This window comes from Mytilus edulis, chromosome 3 (genome assembly GCF_963676685.1).
Source record: "Mytilus edulis chromosome 3, xbMytEdul2.2, whole genome shotgun sequence".
In the NCBI taxonomy this organism is placed as follows: domain Eukaryota; kingdom Metazoa; phylum Mollusca; class Bivalvia; order Mytilida; family Mytilidae; genus Mytilus; species Mytilus edulis.
In genome coordinates, this window is record NC_092346.1 from 62009944 (window position 1) to 62029233 (window position 19290).

The 19290-nt window shown below is 31.8% G+C and overlaps 2 protein-coding genes across 2 annotated transcripts; both read left to right on the forward strand.

The window, feature by feature from the left end:
* The first annotated feature begins 1065 nt into the window (after positions 1-1065).
* LOC139515354 (monocarboxylate transporter 13-like) lies at positions 1066-8950 on the forward strand. Its single transcript, XM_071304920.1, has 6 exons — positions 1066-1348; positions 1623-1766; positions 3228-3470; positions 4124-4501; positions 7590-7715; positions 8202-8950. Exons 1-6 carry the CDS (start codon positions 1066-1068, stop codon positions 8438-8440), a joined length of 1413 nt encoding a protein of 470 aa, XP_071161021.1. The 3' UTR covers positions 8441-8950.
* Positions 8951-12955: 4005 nt separating this feature from the next.
* On the forward strand, positions 12956-18846 carry LOC139517049 (monocarboxylate transporter 13-like). The gene is made up of 6 exons (XM_071307644.1): positions 12956-13233; positions 13600-13743; positions 14789-15031; positions 15604-15981; positions 16897-17022; positions 17897-18846. The coding sequence occupies exons 1-6, from the start codon at positions 12987-12989 to the stop codon at positions 18133-18135; spliced, it is 1377 nt and encodes a 458-aa protein (XP_071163745.1). The 5' UTR covers positions 12956-12986; the 3' UTR covers positions 18136-18846.
* The last annotated feature ends 444 nt before the right edge of the window (positions 18847-19290 follow it).

A 19290-nucleotide genomic window follows, 5' to 3' on the forward strand; every position in this document is an offset into this window, starting at 1 on the left:
GCAAATATATTCTAATAAAAAGACAGGTTACTCAAGCTGTATAAGTACACATGGTTCTACTCTCTCTCAATATGATAAAAGAGAACGAATCTTTGTTAAGAATGACCCAGAAGTTTTAGGTAAGAAAGGGAATGTTATGTTATAAAGAGGATGATCACCAACTTTCGCATATCGTAAATTGATCTTTCCTTTTTACGCGTACACAAATTTTATTTTACTAAATTACCGTAAATGATATTCTAAGCCAGTTATTGTGTATTGAGAAAACAGTTACGCTAAACAAGTGTGATCCCCGGTTCCGCTTTATCTGCGAATTCTGAGTGTCCCATCAAATGTTACTTTATATACGTATTTGAAGAACCTGGAAAGGGTTTAGGGAATTATAATGTAGAGAATAAATCATTTACAAAACTGTAAATCATAGGTAAAGAAAAACAGCTCAATCCAAAGTAAAATGAACAATCATATTGTCCATTGTGCGTTTCTTTTAAAATGTACCCCAAAAAGTCCACCGCACAATGGTTCGATGATCTTCACATATGCTGTTTGACATTTATGGCCCTAGACTGAAAATTAGGCCCAGAAAAAGTCATGTCAAACAAATCTGATAATATAACACAAAAAAAACAGGTTTGCCGTCAAGTTTACAGCTCATTTCTTCTTCAACTTTGTATAGTGTCTGAAAAATACTACCAAAAGATTTTTATAATAGCATTTGTGTAATTTTATAGCTGTACACAGGATATTACTTAACAAGCAACTAAACAGCATTGTTATGATAACTTGCATGTTCTAATGCATTAAAACATTGAAGGTTATGTACCCAGATCTTAGTGTACTTGTTCTCTGTGCGAATGCTTTATCTTTCTGATACTAATTGGCGAAGAAACAAAAGTGATACCAGTATTTGTTTGTTTGTTTTATTTTAAGGTTTAGTAATATTCAAACTATGATGATATATTTTGAAATTTGTTAAACCAGTTTTAGCTGCAATACTTACTATATAACTATCTTATGATTTGATCATTTTTACATACACGGTACTAACATTTGACAAGCAACATCATGACCTGGAAGAGAACAGTAATCTCAAAGACAAACACAGAGGTCAATAAACAGACAAGTAGACATTTGTCGGATGGCGGATGTGAACAGTCACACGGAAAGCTCCCAGATGGAGGTTGGGGATGGGTAGTAACGTTTACCAGCTGTTTTGGTATAGCTCTGTCAGTTGCGTTTATCAATACGTTTGGGATGTTTTATACCAGTATGACAGATGAATTAGGGTTTGAGTTGACCTCCGTAACTTTAATAGGATCGATACATACGGCGATATCATTTGGAGGAGGTTCGTACCGTAACATAGATGTTAAACTATGAATGCATTGAAGGGTTGAAAACAGCAAGTTGTTGAAGCGTCTTTTCCTTTTCTCAATACTTCATACATCTATGTGAACAAATATTTTAACTGATTCTGCTCATTGTGCATGTGAGAATCTTCAAACGATTCTTGTTCTTTTTATAATGATCTAATTTTTCACAAATATTCCTTGTCACCCTTGAAGATGATAGTTCTAATTATTATGTACCAATTACTGGTATGTCAATCTTCTTTTCAATAGCTGTTTTGGTGGTGCCGTTAGTGGAAAGATTTGGTGAGAGATACGTATTAGTTGTGAGTGGGATGTTACAGTTTATTGGTTGCTTCGTCTCAGCGTTCCTTACGTCATTTCCGATATTGTTTTTGTGTATGGGCATTATTCTAGGTATGATATAACTTATTTCTGCACGTGACATTAGCTTTTACTTCAAGTCATAATTCTTTTAACATCAAAACTTAATTCATATATCAAAAGTAAAATAACATAAATACCGAACCCCTAGTTTTACTAAAACAAATAGGCAATTTCCCAATTGTTTTCACACCAGGGTTAATTTTTTTTAATCTTTTCGATATTGCAGTATTAAAGCTTTCAGTGTTTACCAAGTTATTGACGTCTTACAGAACATTCAAACCAATGACAAGCGTCAAATCTTGATTTAAATTTCCATTTTTAAATTAATGAATTTTGACAAATTTAGTTCAATTTTATTTTTATGTTTTTTTTTTGCCTAGTTGTATCATTGAGGTGTAATCAACATCTGATTCCATATACGATTATCTAAGTTTATAATTGAAAAATCATATGCGGATTTATAAATAAAATCCTAACAATGAATATGATGACAATATTAAATAATTAGTGGGAAAATAAACTCATTATAGACACAGGGACTAAATTTTTTATATACGCCAGACGCGCGTTACGTCTACTAAAGACTCATCAGTGACGATCGAATCCAAAAAAGTTAAACAGGCCAAATAAAGTACGAAGTCGAAGAGCATTAAGGACCAAAATTCCTAAAAGTTTTGCCAAATACAGCTAAGGTAATCTATGCCCGTTGAAGAAAAGCCTTAGTATTTTTAAAAAAATCAAAATTTTGTAAACAGTTAATTTATAAATATAACCATATCAATGATAATTCATGTCAGCACAAAAAGGGCTGGCTAATAGGCTTGTGATACCCTCAAGGAAATAAATCTCCACCAGCATTGGCATCGACCCAGTGGTTGTAAATAAACTCATCATATAGATACCAGGACTAAATTTTGTATATAATTATTGCGCGTTTCGTCTACAAAAGACTCATAAGTGACGCTCGAATCCAAAAAAGTTTAAAAGGCCAAATAAAGTACGAAGTTGAAGAGCATTGAGGACCAAACATTCCTAAAAGTTTTGTCAAATAGAGATAAGGAGAGCTAAGGTAATCTATTCATGAGGTAGGAAAGGCGTAGTATTTCATAACGTCAGAGTTTTGTAAACAGTTAATCTATAGTTATGACCATATCAATGATAATTCATGTCAACACAGAGGTGCTGACTTCTGGGCTGGTGATACCATCGGGGAATAAAAACTACACTAGCATTTATTTTTCCTTATATTTTAGGTATTTCTGGTTTTTGTCATTTTTACGTGGATATTGTCAAATGGCAAACACACTGGTTTAAGAAATGTATATAAAATATCCATTTACACATGTATAAGTTCTAGATTGGTTTGCGAGTCAGGTTACCCAGTAAATAAGTTTAACCTAAATTTATAATTGTTTAGTTTCATTGGTGATTTAGTAGTTATGATATATTTCTTTATAATAAATTAATTTGAACAAAACATATTTAATCTAGGAATTGGAGCTGCAACCTCATTTGTTACATGCATTATGGCAACAGACAAGTACTTTGATAAGAAGAAAACCACTGCATTGACACTTACCAGCCTAGGTGGTTCTTTATCTATAGTTGTATTTTCACCGGTCGCAAAACTGTTGCTAGAAAACTACGGATTTCGTGGAACAATGCTGATTTTCTCAGCTATACTTTTGAATACGGTGGTATGCGGAGTAGCTGTCATTCCGCTGAACACGAAAAGTACTTATTCATTTTATATTATCTATAAATTCTGTCGTTATTTTATTAAATCATTCGTCAATAACAGTATCTACTCGCCATAACTTATCCCTGTTTATGCTTAATTTTGTGTACGGTACTTATGGAGATCTTCTGTGGTAATATACAAATTACACTTTTCACTACAGTCCGTTTTCAATACAATTCAGCCAGGATCAGTCCGTTTGCAATACCATTTAGCCAGAAATAACATGATTTCTATTTCACACATGTACATGACTTTACTGTAGAAGATAAACAACTTTATCAACAGTTAATTCACTAGAAATAAATTGTATTATATGTCAGCAAACAAATGCTGACAACTAGGCTGGAGATGCCAGTTGGACGACCAGTGACATAAACCAAGTAATGGTAAAGCTTATTAAAAATACCAGACTTATAATCTGGTACGTCAGACGCGCTTCACGTCGTTATAATTAATTTTGTTGAAAAATCATTTTGAAAATTCCAATAATTTTAGTGAAAATATGTTACAAAAATGTGAATACTGTTAATGTAGAACCAACATAATAAGCTATGCTTTCCTTGCTATTAGAACATAGTCATTGTATCTCATGATTTGGGAATAAAACAATGTCATTATAAAATAACCATTTAACAATTTGTTTCAGAACCCAAAATAGTCACTGATACCAGTCATTCAACACGTGTAGACGTTTCATTTGCTAAGAGACCAAGCTTTATAATGTACATGATAACGAATGCTTTGTTCGTCGCTGGATTATACATCCCAGTTGGATTTCTCCCGGAGACAGGCCTCTCTGTTGGTATAGGCATGGACGATATTTCTTTGGTATTTAGTATAAGTGGAGTGGTTCAGATTGCAGGACGACTTGCGTTTGGATTTGTATCTTACAAACTCCCTTCTCATATCATAAAATTATGGATCATCTTCCTCGTAGCTGTGGGACTAACCCTGTTGATAGTCCCGTTCTCGACTCAACTCTATCAATACATTATTTTCAGTTTGTTAAACGGCTTTTTTGCAGGTGAGGAATCTCTAAGACTACTTTTAATCCTTGAATATATAGATATATAGAAGAATAAACATGGTTAGATTTGGGATCATGGGGATAACCTGGATTAATGTTCAGTTCATATATGTTCAATAAATCGAAGAATGTAGCAGACAAGCTGGTTTCCGTTTAGGATTTCGGTTTTTGGAAGGTTTTTTTTGTAAGATTTTAAACCTATAAGAAAAAACATACTCAAAACAAAACAGAATTAGTACATATTATATTTAATAAATGCATTGGCAATGTACACTCTGAATTATGTAATCAATATATAAGCCATTACCTTGAATGAGTCTTTGTGAAATGCATCATGGCATCCCCTAAATTCTTTATTCAATAGACAATCTAATGTTTACATAAAAACATATAAAAGCCTTTGTTTCCTTACTGCCGACAAAAACAAACAATTGGTTATAGCAGTTCATACTTATAATATTCATGTTCTTCTTGTCATAAGTAAACTGACCATGAAATTTAATATAAGTAAAAAGAGTTGTCACAAGCTATCAACTGTATTTAGAACAGTGCTCCATTCTTACTGTCTCCATGTCTGTTAGAGCATTGGAGAATTATTTATCAGTAAAAAAATAATTAAATATTTACAGCAATTTGCTGTTCTGGAAAAATATTTCAGGCTTCTAAGAATTACTGTCCTGATTTAAACTGGACATATTTAAAAGAAGTATGTATTGGTATGCTTAAACTACAATCACATTTGTATTGTACTAGATAACAATGTATCATTTTCAGTGTCTTTAATATCTGTCTTGACTATTTCCAGACACTTGTTCAATATATTATCAATATGAGCAAATATGTTAATTGACTAAACTGTTGGTTCATCACAAAAAACAATGTGCAACCAAATATTAGCTATGCTTGTGTTGTTTTAAAATATAATAAAAGTAGACATAATGTTCCCTGGGTGGAAGGATGTCTAGAAAAGTCAGATAGACCTGGACTTAAATTCACTAGTCTGATTCTAATTTATTTTATTTGCAACAATCATCCACGTGCAATTCTATGCTCCATAAATATCAATGTGCAATAAATAAATAGTTATGATTTAATTTTATGTAAGATATCAAATCTGTATTTTATTAGAATGAATGCAACTTACAGATTCTAAATCATGCATGTTGTTCTAGTTCCTATGTTTCCTGTATGAAACATGTCAACATTAATCAAATAGACTTGGGCAAAATCCCTATTCTATTTTAAGTCTATAGTGATCCATGGAGCACGTTTTATTTTCAATAAATATGGTTTATGTTCCCTGAATGAAAGGTTAACCAAATAAACATCATCAGTTGTGGGCAAAATCCCTATTCTGATTGTGATGTATTTATCAACTGTTAAAACAGTATCACTGTTGGTCTACGCTCCCTGTATGGAACGTTTTCCAAATAAAACAATCAGAAATGGGCAGATTCCCTTTTCTGATTGAAATTTATTGAACCAATTGAGGTTCTAGTCACAATAGTGGTATACGCTCCCATACGGACGTTATCCACATTAAAATAATCAGATCTGGTCAAAATACCTATTCTGATTTAATAGTTATGTGTTTACACAGTCTCGTGTACCAGGTGTACACGTAACAGACTGCAAATTGTAAACAATCGAACCAATTGAGGTTCTAGTGACAATAGTGGTATACGCTCCCATACGGACGTTTTCCACATGAAAAACAATCAGATCTGGTCATAATACCTATTCTGATTTTAATATAGTGATGTGTTTACACAGTCTCGTGTACAGACTGCAAATTGTAAACAATCGACTTTATCCAAACTTTACACTCGACCCGTTTCGTAGCATTGCTCTAATGCAGTGAAAAATCCGGTCAGCTGAGCGTGAAAAAAGAAATAAACATCCGTTTAAATATATATCTTTTTAAAAACGTAGCACTCACGTAACATGTCCGATTTTGACAGCTAAATTCTGCCTTTCCTCGGACCCGATTTAATGTTTGAAAATGGCGGCTAAACAAAGGTCATTTTCTATGTCGTCGTATTTCCAGACTCGTAAGCTGTAAAAATGACGAAAACGTGCATATCAGAAACTTGGCAGAAGCGCTGTATTCTGATTTACATTAAATTAATCGTATATCGATATTCCGAAAACAAATAATGTCTTTTATAAAACATAAGGATTTTCAACAGTAAACTGTTAAAAATCCTTGCCGACGAGAAACATGCGTTCTCTTGAACGCAAAAATTAAAACTAAAGCTAGTGTATGTTACACAGGTGAACTATGACATAGGTGAGTACATCTCATGGATGTAATTTTTAATCACCTAGTTAATTGCGATGAGAACATGTTGTGAAAGCAAACATATTCTATATATTATAAATGTAATTTCATGGTAAGTATATTTAACCAAATTCATATAAAATCAGGGTAAATGTAAAATATTTATCAAATGAACAACACAATTGAAATATTTGTGCAGATCACAAAATTAGACCTATAATGATTGACAAAATTTGTTTTTAATAAGTCAAGATCTAAACATATGCTATATACATTGTCAATGTATTCATCGGTGCCAATTACAATCTTCAATGATATTCTTGACTTGTGATAGGTACATCGACACGTGAAAGGGTAACACAAGACTTTCAAACCCTCGATCCTCCTTCTGGAATTACAAAAGACACAAAAACGCATAAGAAACATTTAGTCTATTTAATATAAAAATTGATTTCGAATAATACACGATATCCTATTAATACCATATAAAAACATGCAATTCTGTATACAAGGTCAAAGTATAGTTTACTGTTAACAAATACTTGAAAAACAAGTTTTGGGGAAATCAAAAGATTCAATTTTGGAACTGAAATTCTTATATAGAGAAAGTAAAAGCAGAGTAAATTCATGTTTTAAATAGAATTAAGAAGTTGATAGAAACCTAAATAAAAAAAGAATGACAAAAATATTTTTCAACTTATTTTTGTTGCGTTTAGGTTAATATATACATATATATATAATATGACTCATATTTGCAATCTTCTAAGCCATTTGACAATGTTTCAAGAAGTGTTCTCTTTACAGGAGGTTCCAATATTGGTTTTAACTTGTGTTTAAAAAATTTACTTGAGCTAAAATATTATGGAAGAGGACTGAGCTTTGCCTTAATGATGCAAGGTGTCGGTGGTCTATTAGGTAACCCAACTGCAGGTTAGTAAATCAAATATTAAACTAAGTTTTTTATTGCCACCTTTTTTCGCATGTGTCAATGAAAGTGGAACGAAAGATACCAGAGGGACAGTCAAACTCATAGATTGAAAATAAACTGACAACACCATGTCATTTTATGTTTCAGAAAAGTCTTTAGGTTATCATCTATTCGATTATCAATTACTGTATTCCATTCAGTACAATCCAGGTGAAATAGTTTGCATTATTATAAATATAAGGAAGTGGACTGTTGATCTAAATTGTTTTAAACTTTTTGTGTTTATAAAAGAGCAAATGACCACTCAACACGAACATTAGTCGGGGCGACAGTTTAGCTGCAAAGTTACTAGTAATAACATACTCGGTGCCGATTTCAATGCAACATATGCCACTTCGACAATTAATATCTCTTCAGTGATGCTTCAGTTAAAACACTCGAATATCCAAAATATAATACAAATACCAAACATTCTTTACTATTTTTAGCATCATTACAGAGAGTTTTTGGAAATGGAAACATTGCATTCTATTTTGCGTCTATCGTTTTTATTCTTTCGGGACTTATATTGTCCCCATTCTCAAAAGCAAGGAAACATAACCCAACAGAAATAGAAATTAGTGTATCGAAAAAGAAGTTGAAAGTCTATACAAAACGTGTCGAACACAACGAAGACAACATCATCGTGTATGAAAGATATGTTGATTTAGTTGAATTTAACGTTTGAAAATACCTTGAAGTGGTGTGGTGAAACAACTTTACACTTTTGTTATGTTCTTTAACAAATTCAGAACAGAACGTTCACTAGCATAGGTGACAAAAGAGATGACTAAGAAATGATTTCATGGCTAAACTGGATATTCTGACGGACAAACTGGATATTCTGAAATATATCACATTATGAATTCTTACTTGTAGTACAGTGTTTATGAAAATGAATTTCATTAACGTAAATCGTGATACAATTTAAGTGTATGCTTTGATTATCCGTTATGTTGACGCGATACATATATTAACTTTCTGTTTAGCAATGCTAATATAATGTCAAGGTATGACTTAATTTGTTTATTATTGTTGTTTATGTAATAAGTAGAATATGGTCTTGTTAATTATTGTTTTACTGTTAATTGTTGTTTTACTGTTAATTATTGTTTTACTGTTAATTTAAATTTTGTTTTGTTATTTATTATATATATTTTATCATTATTATTTCTAAAAAAGTATCCTTTATTAATATTTATCGCTTGTTTTATCTACCTTTGTTGTCAAACTAATCGTTGATAATCGGGGGTAGAGTTGAGATTTCGAAAAATGTAGTTCGTTTCATCAAAATGTTCATATTTTTACCCAAGGTCTGAACCCTGTCTGCTGTTGTCTTTGTAAAATTTAATGTTTTTGTCATTTCCAGAATTCTTTGCTGATGACAGATCTGTTATGTCCCTGATAAATTTGATAAAAACTTTGTGATTCACGATTATCAAGAATTTTACATTAGTGTATATGCATCTCTTCATCTCCATCTGGGTTATTTTTGGGTCATTTGGGTTTTTTTTCTGTGTCGTTTGAAAATGGGTAATTTGGTTTTTCTTGTGTCATTTGTATTTTTGTGTCATTTTGTTTTTTCGTTTTTTTGTTTTATTTCATTGATATCTTATTTGTGAATTTATTATAAAAAAAGAAGATGTGGTATGATTGCCAATGAGACAATTCTCCACAAGAGACCAAATGACACAGAAATTAACAACTAGAGGGCACCATACGGCCTTCAACAATTAGCAAAGCCCATACCGCATAGTCAGCTATGAAAGGCCCCGAAATGATAATGTAAATCAATTCAAACGAGAAAACTAACGGCATTATTCATTTACACAACAATTGATGTATATACCACATCTTAATCTATTCATTTATGATTGAAGAAGAATAGAGGAGGTCGGATGACTTTTAACACGTCAACATATGAAAAATCATCAATATCTAAAGTAAAATATTTTAAACTAATGTTAATGATTTTCATATAATTTTTATTCGTCTTTAGTTATTTGTATATCTTTGACATTATTTTTACCAGAATATTATTATTCTTTCAAATTTACCAAAATCAGCAACATGAATCATGAACTACAATTCCGCCCCCTTCTCACGAATGTGACCTACAGAATTAGATTTGTTACCGGGTTTGTACTCACATGAGAAATTTAAAATTATTAAGTGAGATAAAATCATCTTATAGCGGAAAGTAAAGTTCAAGGATACTGTTTGTTTCTTTTCTTTCTTAAGAAGTTCCTGTATGAAATCAGTCTCATATGAATAAAGGAACATATCGGCTAGAAGAGAGTACAGTTGATTTCCATGGAAATAACAATTGTTTGTTTAAAACTAAATGCAACAGAAGTATACCACTGTTCAACGGCCATAAATCAATTCAACTGAAACAAATCCGGGTCACATACCAAAACCGAGGGAACACATCACTTTCAAGAGGAAAACAATGGAACAACAGAACCAATGAACTGAAACAAAAACAAAAAACGTCAACATACGTAGAAACGGACTATTTGATAACAACTGACTTATTCCTGTTAGAAAAAGTAATAAATATGTTGACATTTAAGAAATAAAGCATCTTGATAATGTCAGTTTCCGAAAATTGTTTGTTTGAGTTTAAAGGTATTTTACAAAGTACGATTTATCCCTCCTTAAGACAAGAGACTTGTACCTAAGTTTAATATGAAATATAGAACTTTCCATTATAAGTGTTATCTTTTGATATTCGATTGATAAGAAAATAAATCATCATAGTTTCAATATCGAATTTGAGCGTAACACATGGCATAGAGATTTAAATTATGAATGTGAAGAATAAAAATGAAACATTAATACAACTCATCTAGCATAATAATTGCTATTAATTTTCCTGCAATGAATTGACTGCAACCGCCTGGAATCAGGGTATAGTTGTAGTTATCAAGCCAACAGTTGACCTGACATGCTTAATCCCCCCCCCCCTTCTTGCTTATAAAATCATACCGGTTCCAGGCGTGGTTCATGTAGGTCAGTCCTTATTTTTCGGTATAGTGTCTGAGGACTGTTATTTATCTCATAGTAGTTGTTTCTTGTTTGTCGGTGGTGTTTTCTTTTTATTTGTTTACCACTTATAAATTTGTATTGTATTGTGTTTTAAAAATGCTTTCATACTGTGTAGAAGCTAGATTATTTATACCCTTTCCTCATGGAAATACATAATAAATTATGGGCTTTGTAATTATATAACCAAACATTAGTCTGTAAGATATTAACATATTCATTTTGCCTTTCAATTGTTTTGTTCCAGGTCTTTTTGAAGTGCGAAAATATCCGAATTTTTGGAACTTGTCAATAATATTAGACAACAGCCACATCGTTTTAGCCTTACATATATTTTTGCCTTTAAAGATGAAAATAACCAACTGTAAATTTGGTTTGTTTGACGCATTTTCATGTATGTGTTAAACCCTGCAAAACAGAATTACTTACAATATGATAAACATAACAACGAAACTAGTGGATTAATTTATCTTTGCCTGAGGTAGTTGAAACATTAGTTTTTAAATAATTTCTTCATTAAATTATGTAAGGAGAATTTAAAAATAAGGTGTTATTTGAGTACCGACACACTGACTACATACCATTCGAAATTAGCACTCAATAATAAGCAGAATTTAGCCAAGACTAGTAAACGAAAATAAAGTATGTGAATTTAAAGCGTTCGAAGCGCCTTTCTAGTTTTATTTATCGTGCATTTTTGAAGATGAGAATCTGTTTTCATCGGACTTTTATGATTTCAGTTTCACCCTTAGTTTGTATCTTTTTTTTCTTGCTGTCGTAATCAGAAACGCGCAATACCAAAATTTTGTGGAAATTAAGTATTCATTAATGTGACAGAACTTTACCAATGTTCAGATCTCGAAAATCGATTAAAAAGATTAAAATTAAGGTAACAAAAAAATCTGAGTGAAACGAATGATATCCAAAACAAGAGAAACCGGGTGTGTTGATAGGATACACGTCTCCTGCGATGCATGTATTCCGCTCCATGTTATAAACCTAAATATGAACAATGTTAGTGTGGGAAACTATATTTTTTGGTAAGGTTTTTCGTAAATTTGATAATACATTTTACGTCTTACTAGTCATTTCTTCAAGAAAAGTAGTAACTATTTAAGTTGGCCTACAATCTGTTTTTATTCAAGAGCCAATGATGAGTCTCATGTAGACAAAACGTAAAAAGGGTAGGCCAACTCAAATAATTAGTTGTAGATCTCAAAATACCGAAGATTACGAAAAGTTGTGATAAAAACAATTAAATCATTATTTACATTGGAATAGAAAATCCTTACTATTTTGAATAATTCAATATGCTATATACAAAAGCATTTCAAAAGTGCTATTTACTGGGCTGATGATATCCTCGTGTACGAAACGTTTACCAGCAGTAGCAACGTCCTAGAAGTTTCAAAAGTCATCAGAGATATCAGGATATTATTAAATACGCCTAACGCGCCGTCGTCAAATTTGGCACAATTTATTTTATCCTTATGATTTCAACTAATTTGCCTACACATTCAATCTTTTTGATTCATCCACCACTGATGAGTCAAGTGCTTTTTATTATCACAACTTGTAGTCCTATGAAGCGGATAAAACGTGGTATGGCCAATATTTACTGCTTGTAATGAAACTTTACAACTTGTGGTCCTAAATGAAAAACTAGTTAACATTCTTCTATAAAATATACTAAGTACTTTTAAATCCAGAAAAAGTATTCTGATGCACGAAATTTATAAAGTGTTTATTTCATTTACACTGACCTTCAACTTTCTTTATAACAATAAGGTACGTGTATCTACAAAATACAGCCCTTTCTACTTTGAATTTTGATTCCAATTATATTTTTGGGTTTCTCAATGCAAATCATAGACTTTGGCATTGCTTTATTGAGGGGACGAAGTAATTTTTTGAAAGCTTGGTTGCAGCTTTTTGGGTCATTCAAATAGATCTTACCGAATTTTGTTTGAGTCATTGTCCCAAAGGACGAGTGCTTTATCTTTCTGACTTTTAATAGCAATACATTAGATGCAGAAACATTTGTGTATTGTATTTTTAGGGCTTATTGTTTTAAAAAACTTTCATATATTGTTAAACCAGTCATAACTGCATTATTTATAATAAATATATAGAAACGTAAGGAATAAGCCTTTCATTCACGGTTTAAACATTTGACAAGCAACATCATGACCTGGAAGAGAGTAGGCATCCCAAAGAGAAAAACGGTCGCTAAGGAACAGAAAAAAGGGAACATTCAAGATGAAGGATGGGCATGGGTAGTAATGTTAGCCAGTTGTTTCGGTGTAGCTATGTCTTTTGCGTTTGCAAATACTTTTGGAATATTTTATACTAGTATGACAGAGGAATTAGGGTTTGAGTTGACCTCTGTAACTTTAATAGGATCGATACATACGGCGATATCTTTGGGAGGAGGTAGGTATATATGTTATATTGTCCAATGATAGGAACAAACTCGTCAAAGATACCAGGCTTGGAATTTTCTTCGCCAAACGCACGTTTTGTGTACAAAATACTTATCATTGAAGCTCGAATAAAAAAAAAGCCAAATATCATTACATCTGTGTTTAGAAAGTCGTTATCATTGATCGAATATATGTCTTAACCTGTGATCTATTATTGCTCAACATGGAGAAATCCCTACTCTTTTTTGGGGGAAATTCTTTGTTGCATAGTTATTAAACAATAAATCTGACAAATTTTACACCAGGACTCTGGCGTTTGTATATTTACAAATATTTACTCCCCCCTTACCAATTATGTCTATCTTTATTTCAACAGCTGTACTTGTGGTGCCAGTAGTTGAAAGATTTGGCGAGAGACAAGTCTTAATAGTGAGCGGGATACTACAGTTTATTGGTTGTTTCACCTCTGCTTTTCTGACATCATTTCCGCTATTGTTATTGTGTATGGGCATAATTCTAGGTACGGTATAACACGTTTAACACATACAATTTGGTATGACTTAATACTCAGTATCCTGATTCTTTTTTTTCTGTCTTTATTCCCTGTAGTTTTATATATATAATGCGTTCTCTTATAAATATAAATAATCATTATATTACATAAATAGTGAATAAGTTATTATAAAAAAAAGCTGTGGAATGAATACCAATAACACATCTCTCTACAGAAGACAAAATGACACAGAAATTTTAAACAAATATAGGTTGGGACAGGCACATTTATAAGGTGGCTGGGTTAATCTCGTTTGAAAGCGTCAACCCTCCCCTAATCTGGTATAGAGGTATATAACAGAACAACATGATATATAAAAATTTGTTGAAAAGGTTTAATTCATCAGATGGATACAAATAGAAATACATCTAAAAACAGAGTGGACGTGGACGGGTACTTTAAACTTATAATCTACAAAACAAAAGACACTACAGATCTGAGAGTTCTCGCAGTTACTGACAGCTAGTTCAAAGCCAATAAAAACTGCAAGTAATAAAAACAATGATACATTGAAGAGTAAATTATCAATCAGAACACATCAATCATCAAACTGATGTATTGTAACGACGCCATAAAAAGAGGAAAAAAAACCATTACCTTGTACAATGCCAAGATACAGGTATCGCTGAAGAATTTATCTTCGAAATCCATAATGAAGAAAAGTCAGCACACTAACAACATGAATAACAAACAAACCCTAATGACTATGAAACCTTCGAGTAGCACTTATCTGAAGATTTAACCAAATTGAACTGCCTTTCATAACATGCAATTGAAGAAATCATTTTCCAATTCACAACAACCGTTGTTAGACTTAAAATTTCAACTTAAAGCTTTTGAAGCGCTGAATTGAAGGTCCCGAAAAGACACAACACTGATTTTTACATGTATACCATTCTTCAGAAGTAAGTTATTCAACAGCTATATAAGTAAGAAGTCATTTTCACTATTATTTTAATTGGTTTAAAGTCAATTTTATTTTCATTATTTCCATATTTTGTTCGTTATCTAGGTTTTGGAGCTGTGTTGTCGTTAGTTTCGTGTATGATGGCAACAGAGAAGTATTTTGATAAGAAGAAAACCACTGCATTGACACTTATCAGTTTAGGTGCTTCATTTTCAATGATTATATTTTCTCCTGTCACAAAACTGCTGCTGGAAAACTACGGATTTCATGGAACAATGATGATTTTCTCAGCTTTAATGTTGAATACGGTGGTATGCGGAGCAGTTGTCTTTCCCCTAAACACTAAAGGTGATATTTTGTTTTTCTATATTATATTATGTCTAATTCTCTTATTTTATAAATCAACTAACTAATGCAGTGTACACAGGATTTTAAAGCCGAAAACTATTTTTAAATCATAATTTGCCTTTCTTGTGTCAATCAGCAGATGTATGGGTGTGTTCGTCATTTAGTACATTATGGCACAAAATTACGGACGATAGACAAACAACAGGACACAAAACGCTACACGTTAATCAAAAGATTGAGCAAAACGAACCGAACAGAAACCGGTTGTAATATCAGGCCCTTCGAAGGCATGACCAGCTCCTTCTTCACTAATCTACTTAATCTATGGCCTGAATAGAAACTTTCCTACCTCAAAACCAAGAATGATATTAAGATAAATATCGATTTCATCGATTATCACTTTTGGGAATGTGTCTCCTTTTTATCAGATCTCAATTATTTATTTTTTTATCTTATAGTCAAAATCTGACGATTATTAGCTTACACTACTAATATAAAGACAAAATAGAAATGAATGCCATCATTTATACTTCCAAAATCATCTCAAAAATGTATTTTGCTGTTTGTTTTAGAATCAAAAACAGGCGTTGAGACCAGTCACAAAACACAGATTGACATTTCGTTTATTAAGAGACCAAGCTTTATAATGTACATGATAACGAATGTTTTGTTCGTCGCTGGATATTACGTTGCAATTGGGTTTCTCCCGGAGACAGGCCTCTCTGTTGGATTAGGCATGGATGATATTTCTATGGTATTTAGTATTAGTGGAGTGCTGCAGATTTTGGGACGACTTACGTTTGGATTCTTGTCCTACAAACTTCCTTCTCACATTACAAAGCTGTGGATAATTTTCCTTTTTGCTGTTGGATTAACACTGATAATAGTTCCATTTTCCACAAAACTTTACCATTTCATCGTTTTTGGTTTGTTAAACGGTTTCTTTCAGGGTAAGTTTTATTTGATCTTCACGCAATCATTGTATACTAATAAACTACAAACATCTTATTAAACTATAAACTAAGTAAGCGATCATATGCTTATAATAATATTGGTACTCATATATTTTAATATGTCTGCATATCGTACATGACTTTGGTTGTATTGTGAGATAAAAGCAAGTAAATAAATATACATACACATGATCGTCAACTGTCATGTTATATGAATAAATTATTTGGTAAAACGTCATCGAGTTCGCACAACAAGAACAAAAAACAAAAAAAAAGATTAAACATCCACAGGGCTTAATACATCTTTCAATGATGGACAAAAGTCATTACCGTATCCAAGCTCTAATACCAGTCCATACATTTTATAAATGAATTCAGATACTACAAAATATCATTCCTTAAAGGATAACACCAGCCATGCATGATACCTGTAAAGCCTTACTCTATAATGGCAACATATTTTGAAACTGTTGTTCAATAGAACAATTGAAATAAACACTCTAATACCGGCTGATGTACTAAGGTTATTTTAATCAACACTAGTTGGGAAAATGTTTTTTGGCAATGATCGATCAAATTTGTGATTTAAATACAAACAAAAGACAAATAATGAAACAATTAAGTCGTCTTTTTAATTTAAAAGAGTTGATATAGATCCAAAAAGCTTACAACATGCAACGATAAAAACATTTTCCAAGCTTTGTTTATTTTTCGTTATCTCTGTATTTCTTGATTTGCCGGGCAACGTCTATTGCAGGACCTGCCTGTTGTAAGTATTGTTGATGTGTCCCCCTCCTAAATATAGCTAAGACATTGCCATTGGATGTTCAGTAAACAGTAGTCAATCATGAATTGTTTAATCGCAATATGATCATTCCCTCGACACTCTTAAAAGTTACGTTCTCTTTACAGGAGGGTCATTAATTGGTTTCAACTTGTGTTTGACAAATTTACTGGAATTAAAATATTATGGTAGAGGATTAAGCTTAGCATTATCGATGCAAGGTGTCGGTGGTCTTATTGGAACCCCAATTGCAGGTAAGTAAAATGTAAAATAACAAAAATACGAAACTCCAAGGAAAGTCCAAAACGGCAAGTTCTTTATTAAATTGCAAAATCAAAAGTTCAAACACAGCAAACGAATGGAAAACAACTTTCATATTCTTGACTTTAATGCTGAATTCTTAATGTCACCTTTACTTTTTTATCTGTAATACCTCTTTTTTCTGTTCACATGTATGTTGATGAAATATTTATTGATTGTTGCAAATCCTTTTAGATTGAATCGTGTCAGATAAATCCGGCATTTAGATGAACATTTTATCAATAGTATTTTTTTTACGTTTAAGATAGTTCTTTACAGTCACCAGGTTACAAGACATTCTAAAATTTATAATAAATTTCAGACATTTTCAATCTTGATTTAATTTCCTAATGACTAAAAACAGTCAAAAGTTTTAAAAATAACAAAAATACCGAACTCCGAGGAAAATTCAAAACGGAAAGTCCCTTATCGAATGGCAAAATCAAAAGATCAAACACATCAAACGAATGGATAACAACTGTCATATTCCTGACTTGGTACAGACATTATCTTATGTTAAAAGTATACAGTCTTTAGAAAGATAATATGTCTTGATATGTCTGTCATATAATATTAAATACGCCCCAGGGGTGATAAGTTTCACACAGCCATATAAGAAATATGAAGAAATATACCATTATACTCACACTTTTAGAATTTTGTGTTTCAAAAGAAATCTATGATTGCTTAATGTTGGAATGATTTATAATATGCAGATTGGAGTCGAGACATAATACAGTATAAAAGTCTCAAATTGGAGGGAAAATAGGTTAAATAATAACTTAGTTATAAAAGAGTTCAATATTATAGTTTCTTTATTATTTTCAGCATTTTTACAGAAAGCGTCTGGCAATAGAGACATCGTATACCTTTTTGCGTTTTCTATTTTTATTCTGTCAGGAATTATATTGTTACCGTTTTCAAAACCAAGGAAGGAAACTCGAACAGAAATAGAAATAGCTGTATCTCAAAACAATTTCAAAGTGTACACAAGACGTGTTGAACAAAGCAAAAATAACGAAATAGTGTATGAAAGAGACATGAACTTATTTGAATTTAACATTTGAAGTTTCTCGTGTGAAGACATGTATGCACTGATGTTAATTTTCTGTCTGTATTAAGACACATACATACAAATGAGAGCCACGAAATGACAAGAATAACAGTTATCATTGCTAAAACGCATATTACAATGATAGCGAACTATAAAGTCCAGATGTTAAAATCATGAACTTTATTCGTGAAGATAACTGTATTGTTCACTTGTATTGTTTACTCCTGTGGCTGCATTCAATAGAGCGAGACTTTAAAATGTATATGTTAACAGTTAGTTCATTTAAAAACTGTGACAACATAACTTTCAAAGGCTATTATGCATAAGACTTGTAAATAATAGTTAAATTTATGATTATTTTGCATGTACCAGTATTTGTGTTATCTTTTGTACAGTTTATGAAGTTAAGTTGTTGTGAATGTATGTTTTATTGTATTTTTATTAAAAGTATAACTAACTGAAATTTAAGAACGTGCATGTGTTCGTTCCTAAAGTGAATTTCTGTATTGTTAAACATATATTTAAATGTTTTATCATCTTTGCAATTAGTGTTGATTTGAGTGTTCATTTTAAAAAAAACATATTTATACTTGTGTTTGTTCTCAAGGCTAGCGACTTTTGTCACCCCACCCTTGTTATGTTTATATTGTAAATGTTAATTGTTGTTGTTATTTCTGAACTGATGTTATGCATTTGCTTTATGACAATAAAGGTATAGTAATGTTTTTGTCATCTCTCAATTTTGGTGTCAATCTTTGATAGTTTCTGTTTAACTTATTCACTTTTAACTCCCAAAGATTTTTAGCTTGACATTTGTTTTAATAAATAAAGGATCATTAATCGATTTACGACTATTGAACTGTGGTATGCTACTGTTGCCTTTATTTATGTATCTACAATTGTTTTAATGAAGAATTTGTGATGATTGTCGGGCAACTCATGCCGAAATTCATTACATTAAATTTACAATTTGTTGATATTACTTAGCAAGCGGTGAACTATAATTCACAGCTGTAGCGTGGTCAAGATTTACCGTAAAATTCCTCTAAAAGCAATGGTAGGGGCAGTTTTGAACTTGAAGTTTAGTGAAAGATTTTGTTCATCTTGATTGCCTCACTATGACTTTGATATAAAGAACGCTCGTCCAGCGTTTTAAGTATTAAAATTT

Excerpts from the sequence above, each read along its gene's own strand:
- LOC139515354 (XM_071304920.1), top strand. The coding sequence starts at position 1,066 with ATGACCTGGAAGAGAACAGTAATCTCAAAGACAAACACAGAGGTCAAT. Across the intron at positions 1,767-3,227 it reads GTGTATGGGCATTATTCTAG|GAATTGGAGCTGCAACCTCA; the intron begins GTATGATATAAC and ends TATTTAATCTAG. Across the intron at positions 7,716-8,201 it reads ATTAGGTAACCCAACTGCAG|CATCATTACAGAGAGTTTTT; the intron begins GTTAGTAAATCA and ends TACTATTTTTAG.
- LOC139517049 (XM_071307644.1), top strand. The coding sequence starts at position 12,987 with ATGACCTGGAAGAGAGTAGGCATCCCAAAGAGAAAAACGGTCGCTAAG. Across the intron at positions 13,744-14,788 it reads GTGTATGGGCATAATTCTAG|GTTTTGGAGCTGTGTTGTCG; the intron begins GTACGGTATAAC and ends TTCGTTATCTAG. Across the intron at positions 17,023-17,896 it reads TATTGGAACCCCAATTGCAG|CATTTTTACAGAAAGCGTCT; the intron begins GTAAGTAAAATG and ends TATTATTTTCAG.